The sequence below is a fragment of the Trifolium pratense genome, linkage group LG4 (assembly GCF_020283565.1).
Source record: "Trifolium pratense cultivar HEN17-A07 linkage group LG4, ARS_RC_1.1, whole genome shotgun sequence".
NCBI lineage: Eukaryota > Viridiplantae > Streptophyta > Magnoliopsida > Fabales > Fabaceae > Trifolium > Trifolium pratense.
Genome location: NC_060062.1, coordinates 45006705 through 45023495, shown reverse-complemented (window position 1 = coordinate 45023495; position 16791 = coordinate 45006705). Strand labels below are relative to the sequence as shown.

Below are 16791 nucleotides of genomic sequence, written 5' to 3'. Positions count from 1 at the left end.
AATTTGAACTTTGTCCCTTAAAATTATAAAGTCATACTTTTACCGTTGAACTGACACCTCTTAAACAATATATTCATTGAGATTAGAACAAACATATTATAAGAAAGCAAAATGAAAAAAATTAGTGCAAATCCTAAAATAATCCAAATGGGTATTTTTTACTATTGTTATTTAGACCAATAATGCAGAAACTAGTATCTACTACAGTAGCAGAATTCACTGCAGCCACAAAATGCAGAAGTAAATACATCAGCAAAAACCAAAACAGGAACTGATGATGACTAGTAACTAAAAAGAAAAAAGATACGTACAAATCAAGTGAGCAATATTTGGCCATGATCTCCACAATGGAGATTTTCCCTAACAAGTAACATTCTTATAATATAAATAAATAACCATTGGTCAACAAATTATAATAAATAACCATGTTTGAGACTTTAATAAGTGTGGATGATTAGCTAAAAGAGAAATGTTAGTTGTTAGTATTTTATGTTAGTAATCAAAGTTTGAACTCTGGATGTCAATTCTCAAACTTCATCAAATGTCTCGGTTCAACAACTTAAGTTGCGTTGCGCCTTAGAGACGATTGGAGTGCACTGCTATAGACTAGAGTACGTATGTAGACTATTCTTTTCTAAGTTTTTATATTTTTTCCTATTATTTCCATGCTAAAAAACAGATCTAGAATTAACAACTTCATCATCATATTTGTTTTATTAAATTGACCCTCAAAACTGAATGATGATTTGAGAACGTGAGGCCACGGAAGTAGGGTTAGGCTAGGGCACTATATATGTAAAGGTCATTCATCCACTCATCTTAATCTAATCTGTTTTATGTCAAATGGACAAACAAGTTGGTGGGGGAATAACAACTCTCAGTGTTTCAACTGAACAATACAATAAACAATGTTAAAAACTTTTGGTAAAACTGGAATTAAGGGATGTTGAAGTGGATAAGTGAAAGCAACTTTCTTCCTAGTAAATCTTATCTTGGCAACATGGAATACTTAATTCTCAATGATATCCATCCCATCCGGGACCATGAGAAGTTCCGACCGTGCTAACAACAATCCTGTAGGTATATGCTTTAACCATAAACGTGAATATTTACGGACGAGCCAATAAATATAACGATAAACAAATCATCTGTTTGAAATTTGGATAAAACATAGGTTCGTGCTATATCTCATTCAATTTGAGATTTCTAACACATTTCGAACACTTGCTGAAAATCATTCACCAACACAACTTACAGGAAAAAGAAATCTAAACGAGTATTACAAAAAGGTTTCATCAATTTTTTTTATCACATTACATGTTGCATCTCACACACACCTAACCGCATTACATGTTGCACACAAAAATAAACACCCGAAAGTGATGCATTTTAATTGGTGTGGGAGTAGCTTCACAGAGATACATTCGACTCAATTATAGGGTGATATAAAGCACCTGTTTCGACCCCAAATACTAGTAACAACATTATGATTAACAACTTCATTTACTCCCCTAAACTATGACAATGATTTCTCACTCAACAGAATGTTACACCCAACAAAATGATGTGTTTTCATGTCATGGAAAAAAGTGATGGAGATCCAGTATAGAGTGAATGATAGACAAATTAAGCAAAAGACGTTTTACTGATAAACTTCTAGCCTCAACTTCATTGCCCACAATAACAATCTTTGCAATTCAGCTAGCTGTGACTTTGGAGTGATCACATTATGGTACAACGGCTTCTCTCTTCAGTTGGTTGTGCGTTTACTTGCTGGAACCTGTGTGACTCGGATGGATTGTACGTGAATTCTGATGTATCCAGTCCATACTGTAGTAGGAGCAACATTAGTGTCAGATAAGTCACATACACAATGCAATAATCATTTTACAAAACAAGAACAATAAAGATATGAAGTTTACAGAATGATAAAGATACTTCATAATGCCTCATTATGAAGGCCAGATACTTAATACAACATGGGTACCATGTGACCTATACTAACTATTGATATCCAACATATGGAAAAAGTTGCACTTATATGGTTTGGTCGATCCTCACCTCTTGAGCTACTTTTGGGGTTGAGTTAGGCATAAAACTTATAACATGGTATCAGAGTCTAAGGCTAAACTAGTCTCTATAAAAATTGCAGCCACAGATACAAAAGCATGTGGGTGCGTGAATGGGACCTTCAAACTGAAACTTAGGAGTATCTGAGTAAGCACAAATTAGGACTTTACATATGGATCTGATACTATCTTAGAATTTGAGTTTTAGGCATAACTCAACCCCAAAACCAAGCCCAAAAGGTGAGGGCTGCCGAAATCTTGTAGGGAAAACTTTGGTCAAATCTCTAGGTGATGTGAGATCTCAAACATTCCCTCACAAACAAGACTGCACATTTGCTGCGTGGACAGATGCAAGTGGAATAATAGGAATCAAAACAGATATATTATACTAAATTTATAAATAAAAACAAATAAAAAATAAAAAAAAAAAAACGATATTTACATATGCATAATATTTCTCAAGAGACATTGATATTTTCATACATATATAACACATATTTGATGATGGATGATCACAACATACAACAAGACATGCGGTCATAACAAAAAAGCATAAACACATCTCTTCTAATATCCATTTAAGAAGTATATTTGTTTCCTCGTAAATATGTCACAAAAGTATTTTTCCCTAACCAGCATCAAAATGTCGTAAAAAATATCAGTCCTATTTAAAACAAGCGTTACACTTTATTCAGGTGCTTACTTCATATACCAAGAAACAACCCTGCCCATTCCAAACGTCGATCACCACCATCCTCAAATGGATCACGTACATTTCCACTAACATCTCACACTACCATGTCACTAATTTTTTATTTCTTTAGAATGAATACAGTATGTACTCCAATGATGAAGAACGAGGATAATCCCCTATTTACTAAGTATGAAATTCTGTTACTAAAGACAAACGCTGGTACCTATTTCCACTTGAGCTATACTTTTTGTTAAACTACTTGAACTATACTTTTAATACCGACTAAACAAGGAAATAATCACGAGATATACCGAATCTGCAAAACTAATCCTAATAAAAGTTTCAAACTATTGCAAGTTCCCAAGGGACAAATATCACTAAATTTTAAAAGCATTCTCAAGAAGGTGAGCCAACAGCCCAACAGTTAGGAATCTTTTGCGAGAGGAAAGAAATACACATTTTACATTTGTTATGAAAAAAGAAAAGTGGATCATAAACCTCCTTGTCCCAAAAGGGTTCACCACTGTCCACTAATTATAATAGCACCGCTAAGTTAAGACTTACGACAAGCAAATTAAACATTCCAAACACAAGAATGATAAATAAAGTGCACTACAGAGATAAAAGATTTCACCTTCTCCCTCATCCTTGTACTCCATGCATCATTTCTGCTGGAACGCGCATCAACTGTGCCAGTAGCTGGTACACCTGGTGCAGGGCCTGCTGGTCTATTATTGAGCAAAGGCTGGCGGGATTGCTGCCTTGGATTAATGAACTCTTCATCACTATCGTAATCTGCTGGTCTATTTGCAGCCCGAACAATAAGGGCTAAGATGAAAAGAAGAGCCTACAATTCCATAAGCATAACAATTGACACGTCACATTCACATAATACATGTATAAAAGTAAAACCTTTTATCTTACTGTGTACCTCTCCAAAATCCTGGTGGTAGGGTACATTAAGAGGAGACTTTTTCACTATATTATAAAAAACGTTTAAAAATATCAAAGTAATACTAAATTAAATCGAAAGATATGTTAAGGGTAAGGCACTTTGTATCCAAGACATTTGAATTTCAAAGTTGAAGACAACTGAATTACTCAAATATGCCTATTATAACCTTATCAGTACTCCCTTAACCATTTTGTCCCCCTTTCTTTCTGCTTTCTCTTAGAATTGATTAATAAATGCTCTTTCTTCAACACTTCGCTGCAATATATCCTTATAATATCACTTTTAATCAATATAATATACTATTAAAAGCATGGCCAAAAAAATCATTTACTTAAAGTTGACTCCGGTGTAATAACTAGCACCAGGATGTTGGTTACAGTCAAGCAACTCAGTTGTCTAGCAGGTGTTTCTATCTGTGAAATTAACCGATTATCCCAAAACCTTAAGGTGTTAGGATAGAGCCATATCAATGGTTTTATATTATTTCTAACACGCCCCCTCAAGCAAGAGCCTACTTGGGCTTGAAGCGTGGATAATGCATAGGCCCACCTACCATATGCTTAAATTCCACTTTTTTTAATTAGAAAGTGAGGGGAGCGGGGATCGAACTCTAGACCACTTAGTCATAGAGGCTCTGATACCATGTGAAATTAACCGATTATCCCAAAACCTTAAGGTGTTAGGATAGAGCCATATCAATGATTTTATATTATTTCTAACACTATCAATTAAAAAACCAGTATATTTTCCTGATCGTGAATTCAAAAATATCCAGAATAAGTTATTAGTTCTTAGCATATTTTCAATTATATAACAGTTCTTGCTTACCTCAAAGACAACAATCCCAAGAGCAACCCATTTCACAATAGTCCAGTTCTCTCTCAGAAAGCCATATAGCGTATCAAAATTTCCTGTCTTGTCGCTTGGAATTTCCTGAAAAGAAGATAATTATAAGATGATAATATAACTTCTAGTATTTCATATTATAAACTGCCAATAAAAACTTACCTCTTTCCAGTTTTTGTCAAAAAATATAAAGGCTGCACATCCAAGCTCTACTAAGATCAGCAAGATTACCAAAAATGAATACTTTGCTGGCTTAAGGAAAACTAAAATAACGATTCCAATAAGATTAATGCATGCGCACAGTTAAACACAAACGAACACATAGGGGAGGTAGAGATTAGAGAAGGCGGAAGAGATACTTCAACTCATGTTTTTTTTATATTAGTAGAAATATTATGAACACATGAAATATGTTAATAAGACATTCTAGAAGGATACACAGCTCAGGCAGCACCCATTCCGTGTCACCGATGCAATACAACCAAAACAAGAAATGACAAAGAGAATCGCCCCAACTCCAATGAATAAGTAAATAAACCTGACATACATGAAATACACAATCAGTGTAAGCAAGCCAGAAGATAAAGTAGCATGAGACGTATATAGAAGTAACAGTTTGTACTTTTGTAGTTAATATAATCCATTAAGTTTGTTTCTTCAGCACTAACAGCAATAAGTAATGCATCAATTACACCAAATAATGAAACATGATTCCAACTATCATATAACTACGATCAATTGGCATTGGCAGATCTTCACATGGTTGCTCAAAATAGAAACCTTAAAGGTAACTGTAGAGGTCTGATTCCTATGACCTAAGTAAATCTGGCAGGAAGACCCAAATGCATTTTACCCGTTATTTTTTCCAAAGCAAGTTAGAATAGTTTCTTCTTTTAATTGTGTCGACTTTCATCATAGAGATAGAATTCTAAAGAAAATTGAAACCAAAACCCTAGCTCATAAGCGCACACATATTAATTTCAGCACAAATTACTTCATCAGATAAAGCTGAGTAAACTCTAATTGTTTCATGTACACTCTACAAGCAATCAATAAATATTTCTCAATCAATATGCCCCAAACAGGCAAGAGAGGATCAGCATTCATACCAAGCCTTAGGCAAATCATCAAAAATATTGTCGGAAAGAGGCAAAGCTATAAGCATGGGTCGGCCAAGTTGAACAAGAGTTTGATCATCACTAACAGAAGAAAGCGTGATAGAATTGTCCGGAGCTTTACTGAATTGAACGAGCAGATAAATCCCGTAACCCACCATTGCGAGACCAGTAACGGTCAATAAAAAGTTCAAAAGCTTCAAAAGACATTCCCAGAAACCCCTACAAGCCATCCTCCTCTACTCACAATCCCACTTGAATCCTTCAACCAGATATCCAATGCACAATAATTTTTTCTCTGCACAAAAGACCTTTCTATAAAACATCATCAATACCAGCAATTAGAGGTTCAATTGTAACAATAGAGGTTCATTTACAACATTAATAAAAGCCAGAAAAATAATAAAAGATTGGTTTTTTTCATATATATATATATATATATATATATATATATAAACATGAGGGGATTCTACAAGACAATTGAGCCATGTGAATTGAGGTAACAGATTCAGAGTCCCTAACCTTAATTTGATGAATATTTGTGAAATTGAGAAACCCAGTAGGAAAAAAATGGTGGATGACTTAAAGCATTAATTTTTGTGAATAATGAATAAATCCCCTAAATTATTTTTTTTGTATAATTGATGATGATGTTGTTGTTTTTAATGCAATTGATCGTAATTTTGAAGAAAATATAGTAGCTCATAAAATGAGTGAGGAATTATTGGAATAAATAAATATATAGATTAGGTAGAAAGAAAAAAGCAAAACGGGAAATGGTAAGAGAATCGAAAATGTATGTATGTATGCATGATTGATAGATAGAAGGTAGAATGACTTACAGAAATAATCGATTATTATTTGTAGGATGATCGAATTTGAGAAGTTGAAGTTTTTGTCTTTGGGATTAGTCAAAAAAGCACCGATGATGAGAAAACTGGAAAGAGAACGAAAAAGAAACAATGACTGTCTGTCATTTTTTTTAAATTACATTAATACCCTTATCCGTTGTGCGTGCGTTTCGTACAGCTAAACGACGTTATCGTTTCTAGACACATCATCAGATAATATTCATTTTCTATTGAGAAAAAAAAATACTAGTACTAAAAACTTTGACCATTTTTGGTGTTTACGCCATGGCAATTTTAAAACACCATGAATCTAATCTAATGATGGATTAATGTCGTATCACATGTCACAACTCACTAGTAGTCCAGATCCCAAAATAGGAAAATTTCTTTCCCACCCTGTCTTTTTTTCACCTCTGAATTTCCAATTTTATCCTTAAAAAAAAATTCGGTTTCTGTTTATCGAACTTTTTTGCCTTGAAATTTTTTTTGGTTTTTTTTTCTCGAATTTTTCCTGAATTTGAAGTAGAAAAATTTCGGTTTTTTGTTCAAACAAATTTCGATTTATGCGTTTCGAAATTTTTTTCAAGGACAAAATTAGAAATTCAAGGGGTGAAAAAGAAACATGGGGGGCGTAAAGAGAACTTTATAAAGATGGAAAACAATGTATGTTTGGCCTCTTGGACTCATATTGTACGAATTTGTTAGCATTTTATAAACCTCAATGCCCGAGAACCAGGCAGGATATCGATCTGGTGGAGGAAGTTGAGGATTGGACGAATCAGTGAGATTATGGAAGATTGTTTGATGTTACCTATTTCAAGTTTAAGAAAGTCTTGTATAGGATTACGCCATATGTACATGTATTTATCAGTTATCACGGCTCTGATGTAAAGTTATTAACATTTACACTATGACAGTTTAATTCAGTTTAGTAAATCATGTATATTTGGTATTTCCTTCAGACTACTCATGTATAAGATCAGAATTATTTCCGCAATTTTAATGTATCCCGATTCAGTTACGAATGCTCCTGTTGATATTCTAGATAAATCAATATTTGGTGTTATAATTGGTGGATGTTATAAGTAATTTTATTAAGAATTGGAGTTTTTTTTTTGCACCCCTTGAGTTGCCAATTTTACCCCCATTGTTGGTCAGGTAGCGAGTGTTGAAGGATGCAAAATATGTGGAAAAACACAGTTTACTACGTAAGTAACGAACTTAGTTCGCACTTTAACTAGAGAATCTTATAAAAATATTTTTATAGGGGTGAAGGAAGGGTGGGGAGGACAAAAATATTAGATTTTCTAAGGTTTGCATCAGTTCGCTACTTAAATAGTATACTGTATTTTTTCAGATTTTGCACCCTTGAGTTTGCTACTTAAGCAGCAAACTATGTTTTTTTTTTCTTCAGATTTTCACCCCTTTTAGCACTCGCTACTTAAGTAACGAGAGGGGTATTTTTAAAATTTCTAGGGGCGCACGAGAAAATCCGGGGGTACGCGAAAAGAAGAATCTAATAATTGATGAGATTATTTAACATGTACAATGCCCTTGGCAGCAAATATGGACATATGGGAAAATAAAATTCATGGGCCATTACTAAATGTAAATGGAACAATAGCCCAAAACAACCGCAAATAGATGGAAAGCATCTCTTCTCACCCCACGTTTCTTTTCTACTCCAAAACATGTAGAAAACTTCGGTAAATTGAAATCGAAGTTTTTTTTAGTGTAAAATTTACACTAAAAGAACTTTGGGAAATAGAAACTGGAGTTTTTACATGTTTTGCGGGTAGAAAAAGAAACGTGGAGTGGGAAGAGAAGCTTTCAAATAGAAGTGAGAAATAGAAACTAAAAAGACAGGAGAATCTGTGTATATATATGAGAAATGCAACTGTGTTAAATTAACCGCATAAGAATTTTTGTCTCTTTTAGAATGAAAATTTTATATTAAGAGAGACACACCTCATACAAAGTCAAGTAAAACCACTAATTGGATTTACAATGAAATCTGTGTATAACCAATGAAATCTATCTATAATCAACCAGATAAGAAATTTTAGACTTTGAAATGAAGTCATAGTTTTATGAACGAAAGATTATGATAATTGATAAATGATAAATGATAATCTTATTTAGTTTTGTACAACTAGTAGTAGTATTTTATCATTCCATGCAAACTAAGCTTACTTTCTTATCAGGACCTGGGTATCCTGCGGTGAAAAATAACACAGTTTGGTATTGTTTGGTATTATAACCTTTAGATTGAAACTGTCACATCATTATAAATTGATCCAATGGTTTATATCAAAACTGTGTGTTTACTGTGTGCTATTATACAGCACCAAATCCTTTTCCCAAGGAGCTGCTCTCTCAAAACGTTACTCTTCAACACACTCTCGGGGGAGAGTAACCAATATGCAGACTTCTTAGCTAAGCTCAGTTCATCATCAGATATTGATTTCTTAATCCATATTTCTCCTCCTTCAGGCATTCTTAATCTTCTAAGGCGCGACACAGCTGAGACCTACTTCCTTAGGAAATAGTTCCTAGTCCTTTTTGTTTATTTTTCTTTTTGCTCCTTTTTTTTTTTTTGTATTCATAGGCTTGTGACCTAAAAAAAAAAACTAACTACATACAATATAATATATAATTGATATTTTCTAAAACGGGAAAAGATGCATATTTTTAGTTGCAAAGGTCTGAAAAACAAATTGATACATAGAGAACGATGAAACAACTAAATTCTTAATTTAGCAAACAGCTGAAAAAAAATTCAACTTGAAAAAGAAGAGAAAATTAGCATCCGTCAAGGCTTTGAACTCATCTTTTTATTCACAACATTGTTCCTATCCTTTCCATTATTAGATTCCCACATCCAAAAGTACAACCCCAACAAAACATACCTTATCACTGTTTTATGCTTCCCAAAAGTACCTCATTTACAACCATATCAGCATCTATTTACAACCACATAGTTTTGTATAGTGCATCAATAAATGTGTGGCCAATTCTTAGCCGTCCAAGTCGCCTACCTGGTGTCCCCCACCTGACATTATTTTTGTTTTCATTTTTTGCTTTATTCTGACATGTGGAGATGGATAGGATCAATGTCTACTACTCTATGAAGATCCGATACAGACATAGACACCAGACACGTGACACTAACATATCGACATCAGACACATGCAGTGGTGTCTGGTACCAGATATGTCTTCAATTTGAAGTATCGATACTATATAGTTACTTCTTGGTTGTTGCACTATGATATCGCGTGAAGTGGTTGTTGGTGGGGTGATGTGGGAGCAGGGGTCCTAATATGGCAAAACAAAATGGTCCTAATTCGATCTCCTATTCCCGGTCAATCTACTAGTTGGAATTTGATAAATTTGAAAAACTAACTTGATAAATTTGAGAAACTAAAAATCACAACAGGGTCTTAATCTGGTGGACCCTTTGTATAGAAGTTTGTCACCATCAGAACCCACTAATGACTTGTACATGTCAATTGGGAATATAACCATTGTTGCTTGGAGGGATGTTGGAAATGCCTTGCCTGGAAAGCTCAGCCAATACACTATCTGTGGAAGGAGGATTGAGGCCTATCGGCAAAGGTAGCCATGGCTTACTTATTGCCTCCGTCACAACATTGTCAATAACATCCTCCGCCTGCATACATATGGTAAGAGTTCATGGAGAGTCTAATAGTACTAATAATATAAAATAATGATTTCATAGACACATGTCATCTCCTTTTAATTTCGTTCATCGCCCAAAATATTTTAGGATTTGTGTTTTTACACAGGTTCACCGCTACTAGTTTGAATTTAAACTGTTTTAAGGTCACTGTAATTTGCATGCAACTATTATTCAAACATTCAGTAAGTTAGTGAAGACTCGATTGAGGCCTGATTCCAGTGCATGCAGGTTTAATCAATTAGAAAACTATGTGATTATATTCAGCCCTTAAAACCATTAATCATATTTTTGTCAAAAATAAAAAAAAAAACCATTAATCATATTGATTAGGCACAGGATACATGGTCTTTTCATAGTGTACAAAGCATTTAGATACTCAGCATTTACAATTATAAGTTTAAAACCATGGCTTTCGTGAGATACATGCTTGGTAGAAATTAGAAAACATGTTAAATATACTTTCTCAATGTCAATGTACTCAGTTATTTGTTGCAATTCTAATTCTGTAACTCAAGTTAGAACTAGAACTACTAAGTTTTCAGATTTTTAATGCTTTTAAGTAGGACTGCAATTACATTACAACATTTACTTCCATTGAGTGCCAATCAGAATGTAAAAACCGGTTACTTGCTTATTGCTATTATGACCAATTAGAAAGAAACTGAAAGTCAAAGTATTGCATTACCGGATAATCGTCAAAGGAACTGTGGGGCATGCCAAACATGTAATCCACTGCATTAGCGTTACTCACTGCAGGTATATTCTGCGGTTTGATGAAAATATATGATTAGAATCACTCGTAAATAATTTAGAAAACTAGCAAATTACATTATCAAGTATTAAAGTATTAACCATCAACACACAGAATAACAAAGAGATAAAGTTAAGATCTTCAATTTAATACTCACCTGAGAATAGGAATAGCAAGGAGGTTGAGGTGGTGGTAATACCGGGGTGCCCCATGTATCTGCATGCATCTGCAACATCAAGTGATCACTTGTCAAACTGCAACCATAACCATAACTTCTACATAACAAGCAAGAGAGAAGGGTTGCTAATGTGACTAAAAATTTCATATCCTTGAATTTTGTACAAATATATTACCGCTGGAAATGGTTGCCAGTGCCAAGTTTCTGCAGGCTGCCACAAGGGATAACCAGAAGGTCCCCAAGCCTGCATTCCAGCCATTTGAGTTCCAGATTGTCCCCACATAGGATATAAAGGAGGTGGAGGAAGGGTATGGTTAGAATAATATGATGGAGGACCAGGCATAATTGGCCTTTGAATACAATAGCTCCTTTGCGTTGGATCTCTTTGATTTAGCCATTTCCGATCTTCTTGCTTCGGCAAGATATGTCTCTTATGCATTCTATATTTCTGTTTAAAGTTAAACAATAAAATAAGTTATGTTAGTATGTATTGCCTAAGAAAGTACATGAATATCCTTGTATTAATATCGACAGTTCAAGATGAGGTATCGCAAATTCGCAATAGTTTTGGAAACCGTGGCAAAGTAGATAACAACCTGAAGATGGCTTGCCACATTATGCCTTGTCAAGCCCTCCACTTTCATTAGATCCAATATTCGAGAAGGAATTGCGTGATCAATGCCTAGTTGTTCCACTGCCTTCACAAATTTTTTGTGTAGCTCAGCCGTCCAGTCTACCTGAGACCAAAGTACCAAAACTGTATTAAGATAAGCAGGTTCAGCAGATTACTAGTACATAAAATGAATACCCTTATACAAAAACAACATGGACAAACAATGAACGATGCAAATATACAAAAATATCGACTAAAGCTATTTAAGAGCATCTTGATCTCACATTAGGAAACCTGTTTTTAATGCGTGCCATGCAGTATATTGTAATTTGTAATAAAACTGTGAGGGAAAGATGGTTAAAGGAACAGGAAAATTGTGAGAAAAATGAATGGACAGACAGCAACTTACTTTCATTTTCTTCCGATTAGCTTTTATCTCGCATTTATGACTACGAACACCTACTTTATTCACAGACATTGTATTACTTTCACTATTATTGAGAACCTTCTCATTTTGTGGACGTGGTGAAACAACACTCTCACACTTAGAAGCGTCGGCAAATTCCTCGGCTTCCTTTTGAACCAGAGTAACTTCAGATTTATTTTGTTGAGGAGTACTTTCAGCATTCAAATTTTCACAAGTAGTTTCGACGAATTTAGATTCTCCATCATGTTCCCCACTTTCTTTTTCTGTGGAGCAATTAGTCTGCTCTTGACAATCCCCATCATCTAGTAATCTTTCCACCTGTTTCAATTGTGGGGTTGAAGGAGCTGGATAATGCTCATGGTCATTGTCAGAAAATTGGGATACTTTTTCTAACTCAACTGCGGCTCTACTTTCGTGTTGTGTGTTTTCCGTTTGGAGCTGCAAGATGGAGACTACAGATTCCTTGACAGGTTTCAGTGATTCAGAGACCGCACTTGCCCCAGCATTGAATGCCTGCGTGAGTTAAACCAAGTAAGAATTATTTTTCTCATCACATGTTTAGAGTAAATGCACGTGGAATGTCGCCAATATTATTAACAGACCTTGTGAACCACATGCTGCCAGATATTTCTCAGCTTGTCCTCGGAGAGTGGTTTGCTGAGGAACTCCACTGCTCCAAGCTTAAAAAAGAAAACGGGGCAAAGAGTCAAAAGGTGTACTGGAGCAATTAAACCAAATAAAACTAATTTCATTAGCATGAACTAACATTATGGTCAAACTTTAAGAGGATAAAAGGATATGGTCAAATTTTGACCAACAATCAGAAATAATTCAAAGCATGAACTAACAATATACAAAATTTGGAGTTAGTTCAAAGAATACAACCAAAATCTTACCGCTATGCACTTCATCGTGGTGTTCAGACAATCGTTGTTTGAAGTCACTGCATCACAAATTGAAAAGGTCGTTGGTTATAAAACTTGCAGCAAACACAAAAGCATTATTGTCAATTTGTTCCTCCTATTTGCCATGAGGCCCATGACCATGTCATGTTCCCCTTCTCTACCATTTGTCAATTTCAAGTTTCAACTGGTAAAAGCTACTAAAAAAGATGTTGCATGATATAAACAACAGCAATCACAAGAGAAAAAAAAAAAACACTTATGATCATTACTATTAACTGGGCCTATGCCTAGCTTCCAACTTATTAGAGTATTTCAATTAATATGGTTATGGTTCTTCACTTACAAAGTCCTTATAAACTCAGTTATTGCAATATTCTTTAATATTTATTTTTCCACATGTGCCTCTTGAGAAGTTTATCTAAACCAGCACCAAGTCTTGGAGGTTTAAGGAACTCAAAAATGTTAAACCAATAAATTTGGGTCGGTTTTTGTACTTACTAATGGTTGGCAAGTCCTTGGCATTCTCAAGAAATTTGAAACCTCCCTCGCAACTGCTTGAACTCACCTACAATTAGGATGGAAGGATACGTGGTTACAATTAAGATACATAACTTGGCAGCAGTTAACAAGTCAATATCATCATTTGTCCCTAAAGATGTTTGTTTTATTTTCAACAACCACTCAAATCTCTAAGTTTCAAATTTACTACATAATGATTTATCATATATCTATCGAAAATGAAAGTCCATTACCTCCACTATGGCTATATGGAATCCTTCAGGTCTACTTGAGATTGCTGACAAGGCTTCATTCACATCACAGAATGTAGAAACTGTACAGAAACTTTGATGATTAATAAACAAATTAACAGAAAGGACTAGCATGTACAAAAAAAGAAGGACCACATAGATGCAAGAGATGGAGAGTAAAGTAAAAGAATCGTGAGGATTTCAATAAAATCAAGATATAGTTTGGCCGATCCTTAAGAACTACTTTCGATTGAATCTTCTTTGATGGAAACTTTTGTTTTCAATAACAAATATATGTTCTATGCCGCCAACTAACTACAATTTGGACCGTATCCAGTTTTGAAAACACAAAGTACATAATTTAAGGAGATGAAAACTTATACATGTTCATAAGTCATGTAAAGAATTACCATATATGGAACTATAGTACATAAAAACAAAGTGAAAATGTATAGCCTCCATGGAACTTAATCATGAGATCGCAGTTTTACAAAGAACTATAGAAGGATTCTGTTGCTTTTTTGGTCTTAACCCTCCGGTTCTTAAGGGAAAGGGGTCCTCCTAATCCGAAGATCGGTCAGGAGGTAGGTAAAAATTGGCCAAAGATTGTTCCAACAATGATTCAAACTTGTGTTCTCCCAAACAATTCAATCTTAACGGGAGTCCATTAACCACTTGAGTTCAACCACTTGGTTACTATACAAGGATTCTAAAGCAATGACGCTTTGCAAGATGCCATAGTACGAAAAGACTAAGATAAACTTCACCACCCAAAGTAACCATTATATGGAATGGCAGATTAAAATTTCATGTGGATGAAGAAGTGAAACACACCAAAACAAAAAGAAAGAATCCAAAAAGTCTCTTACCATTATAGTCCATGGCTTCAAGCTTTGTTCTTATCTCAGAAGGAGAAGTGATGTCTTCCTGAAGGAGGAGAACCTTGAGTCCTTTGGGAAAATCTTTCCATTCTTGTAAATCATTGGCAGTACAAACCATAGCTGGCTTAGCATCCTTTCTCAGTCTCTCATCTCATTGACATCCAATTCCTTCTGCAAAACCATAAGATCACAAGCTTCAATTACTAAGCTACTAGACTTTAATTAATGAAAACTCCATTGCATACTTCAATTTGTTTAAATGGTTAAAAAGATTCCAAATAGTAAGCTAGCATATGACATAGTACACTGTGGCATGCCACCAAAAGATAAACTCCAAAAGATAATTCAGATGAAAATTGACATGACATGCCCCCTGATCACAAAAAATAATAATTTCTCCTTATAAAAAAGCTTTTCTTTTGTAATCCAATGATTTTAAATTGCAGTCTGCAACCTGAAATTGCGACCGCAATACAATAGTAGTACAACGGATTTTGAGGTGTCTGCAATGGCATCACAACTACAATTTCAAGCGCATCAGCTGTGTGCACACTCTGCATACACGACCGCAATTGCAATTTAAAACCGTAACTAAAGAATAAAGATCACATTTGCTGCCGGCACTATCAGAAAACAGCAGAACAAGATAATAATTAAGATCTCATGAAGACCAAAGTGAAATCAAAGAAGAGAGCTTTACAACAAACACATGTCAGGCAAGCAAATCATAATAATAAACTAAGAAAAATAAGCAAGAAATTAAAATGGGTATAAATATAAATACATGCATGCACACATTTTCCAAACTAGAACACTTGAACTAAGACACACTGAAACAGATTCATCATACACATAACAAAAAATAGAAAAAAATTTGTACTTTTAAGAGACCCTTTTAACTAACTACCTTGGAATAAAAGAAAAGAAAAGAAAAAGCTTGATGAGTTGAACTCCAATACCATAAGCTAATTTTCCTCTAACTGCATTATTAATAAAGAGAAAAAGAAAGGTGAAGGAAAGAGGGTTGAAGTTCTTGTGAATACTGAAGAGTTGCTATCATCAGCAGTAGTTATGGACCACGAGACACTCTAAAAGCTTGAACAAAGAACCTTTCTGCCACTACTTTGTAAATTATTTTTTATTCCAATAATACCCCTCGTTCCTACAGAGATAGTGTTACAGAAAAGCTCAGAGATCTTCAATGGCTATGACAGTGAAGCTAATTAAGAGTTTAATGTTGAGAGGAATTAATATATATAGCCTCTTTGGCAAAAAACAAAATAAAGGAAATTTTTTTGTACTTTAAAGTTCTTTTGAGTAGAGGAAATGGTAGGCAAAATTAATTCAGAATTTAACTTTTTTTTTTAAAAAAAAAACAATAATAATAAATAATTAAATATAAAAAAAATATAGCATTAAATAAATAATCTATTAGCCCAAAATTGTTGGACAATTGAAATTAGGGTAGGTCGAATTCTCTCAACCGAAGAATGGTTAGGCAAATACAAAGATAACTGAATACTGAACTAAAAAAAAGAAGAAGAAAAAAGATAACTAAATAGAGTTAGTCAAAATGTTCTCGAGTCTATTTAGGTACTTACAAATATGTTTTCATTTTTATTTGATTGATTCAGAGCGATGAATATGACAAAAATGTGTTGGCTGTGAAAAAATACCATAAAATATTTTGATATTTTATTATATTTCAATTTTTTCTCTCACTTTTGATAGCTGGTGGTCGAGTTCATTTACTTGTTTAGACATCGATTAATATTTCATGTTATTACTTCATTTTTTAAATTTTAATCTTTTGTAATCTCCTCGGCATACCTTGTGTTGAGGAGATTATTTGGTTAATATATATATTTCAGTTTTGCCTTTTAAGAAAGAAAAAAATGTCATTTTAAATAATACTTGTTTTTTTTCTCAATTAAACAGAATGAAATAGCCACTAAACTACTAATTAACCACAAAAAAAAAATAAAAATGAAATGAAAGTAGAAAATAAAAAATAAAATGTTATAAGATGAGTTGATGTTTAAGTTAACCAACTAG

At 34.0% G+C, this 16791-nt stretch overlaps 2 protein-coding genes across 12 annotated transcripts; both read right to left on the bottom strand.

The window, feature by feature from the left end:
• Positions 1-1251: 1251 nt before the first annotated feature.
• On the bottom strand, positions 1252-6817 carry LOC123921944 (tobamovirus multiplication protein 2A). 4 transcript variants are annotated; one of them, XM_045974687.1, is made up of 7 exons: positions 6522-6817; positions 5674-5977; positions 5003-5102; positions 4727-4807; positions 4547-4651; positions 3398-3610; positions 1252-1830 (listed from the first exon to the last, which is right to left on the bottom strand). In XM_045974687.1, exons 2-7 carry the CDS (start codon positions 5910-5912, stop codon positions 1723-1725), a joined length of 846 nt encoding a protein of 281 aa, XP_045830643.1. In that variant the 5' UTR covers positions 5913-5977; positions 6522-6817; the 3' UTR covers positions 1252-1722. The 4 variants fall into 4 exon arrangements, with proteins under 4 accessions (XP_045830643.1, XP_045830640.1, XP_045830641.1 ...); XM_045974684.1 differs by having other exon boundaries at positions 5674-5994; positions 6522-6675; XM_045974685.1 differs by having other exon boundaries at positions 5674-5990; positions 6522-6649.
• A 2448-nt stretch (positions 6818-9265) lies between these two features.
• On the bottom strand, positions 9266-16030 carry LOC123923945 (two-component response regulator-like APRR2). Of its 8 annotated transcripts, none has more exons than XM_045976695.1 (12): positions 15644-16030; positions 14725-14907; positions 13859-13938; positions 13605-13671; positions 13098-13144; positions 12804-12881; positions 12184-12714; positions 11758-11898; positions 11337-11609; positions 11141-11209; positions 10918-10995; positions 9266-10202 (listed from the first exon to the last, which is right to left on the bottom strand). In XM_045976695.1, exons 2-12 carry the CDS (start codon positions 14852-14854, stop codon positions 10038-10040), a joined length of 1659 nt encoding a protein of 552 aa, XP_045832651.1. In that variant the 5' UTR covers positions 14855-14907; positions 15644-16030; the 3' UTR covers positions 9266-10037. The 8 variants fall into 8 exon arrangements, with proteins under 8 accessions (XP_045832651.1, XP_045832653.1, XP_045832649.1 ...); XM_045976697.1 differs by having other exon boundaries at positions 15696-16008; XM_045976693.1 differs by having other exon boundaries at positions 10918-11001; positions 15696-16002.
• Positions 16031-16791: the final 761 nt, after the last annotated feature.

Coding starts and splice junctions, on each gene's coding strand:
- LOC123921944 (XM_045974687.1), bottom strand. CDS start 5,912: ATGGCTTGTAGGGGTTTCTGGGAATGTCTTTTGAAGCTTTTGAACTTT. Junction 5,103..5,673: donor GATGATTTGCCTAAGGCTTG/GTATGAATGCTG, acceptor CATGTATGTCAG/GTTTATTTACTTATTCATTG. Junction 1,831..3,397: donor GTACAAGGATGAGGGAGAAG/GTGAAATCTTTT, acceptor CTCCTACTACAG/TATGGACTGGATACATCAGA.
- LOC123923945 (XM_045976693.1), bottom strand. CDS start 14,854: ATGGTTTGTACTGCCAATGATTTACAAGAATGGAAAGATTTTCCCAAA. Junction 13,939..14,724: donor TGAAGCCATGGACTATAATG/GTAAGAGACTTT, acceptor GTTTCTGTACAG/TTTCTACATTCTGTGATGTG. Junction 12,715..12,803: donor GGCAGCATGTGGTTCACAAG/GTCTGTTAATAA, acceptor TAACTCACGCAG/GCATTCAATGCTGGGGCAAG.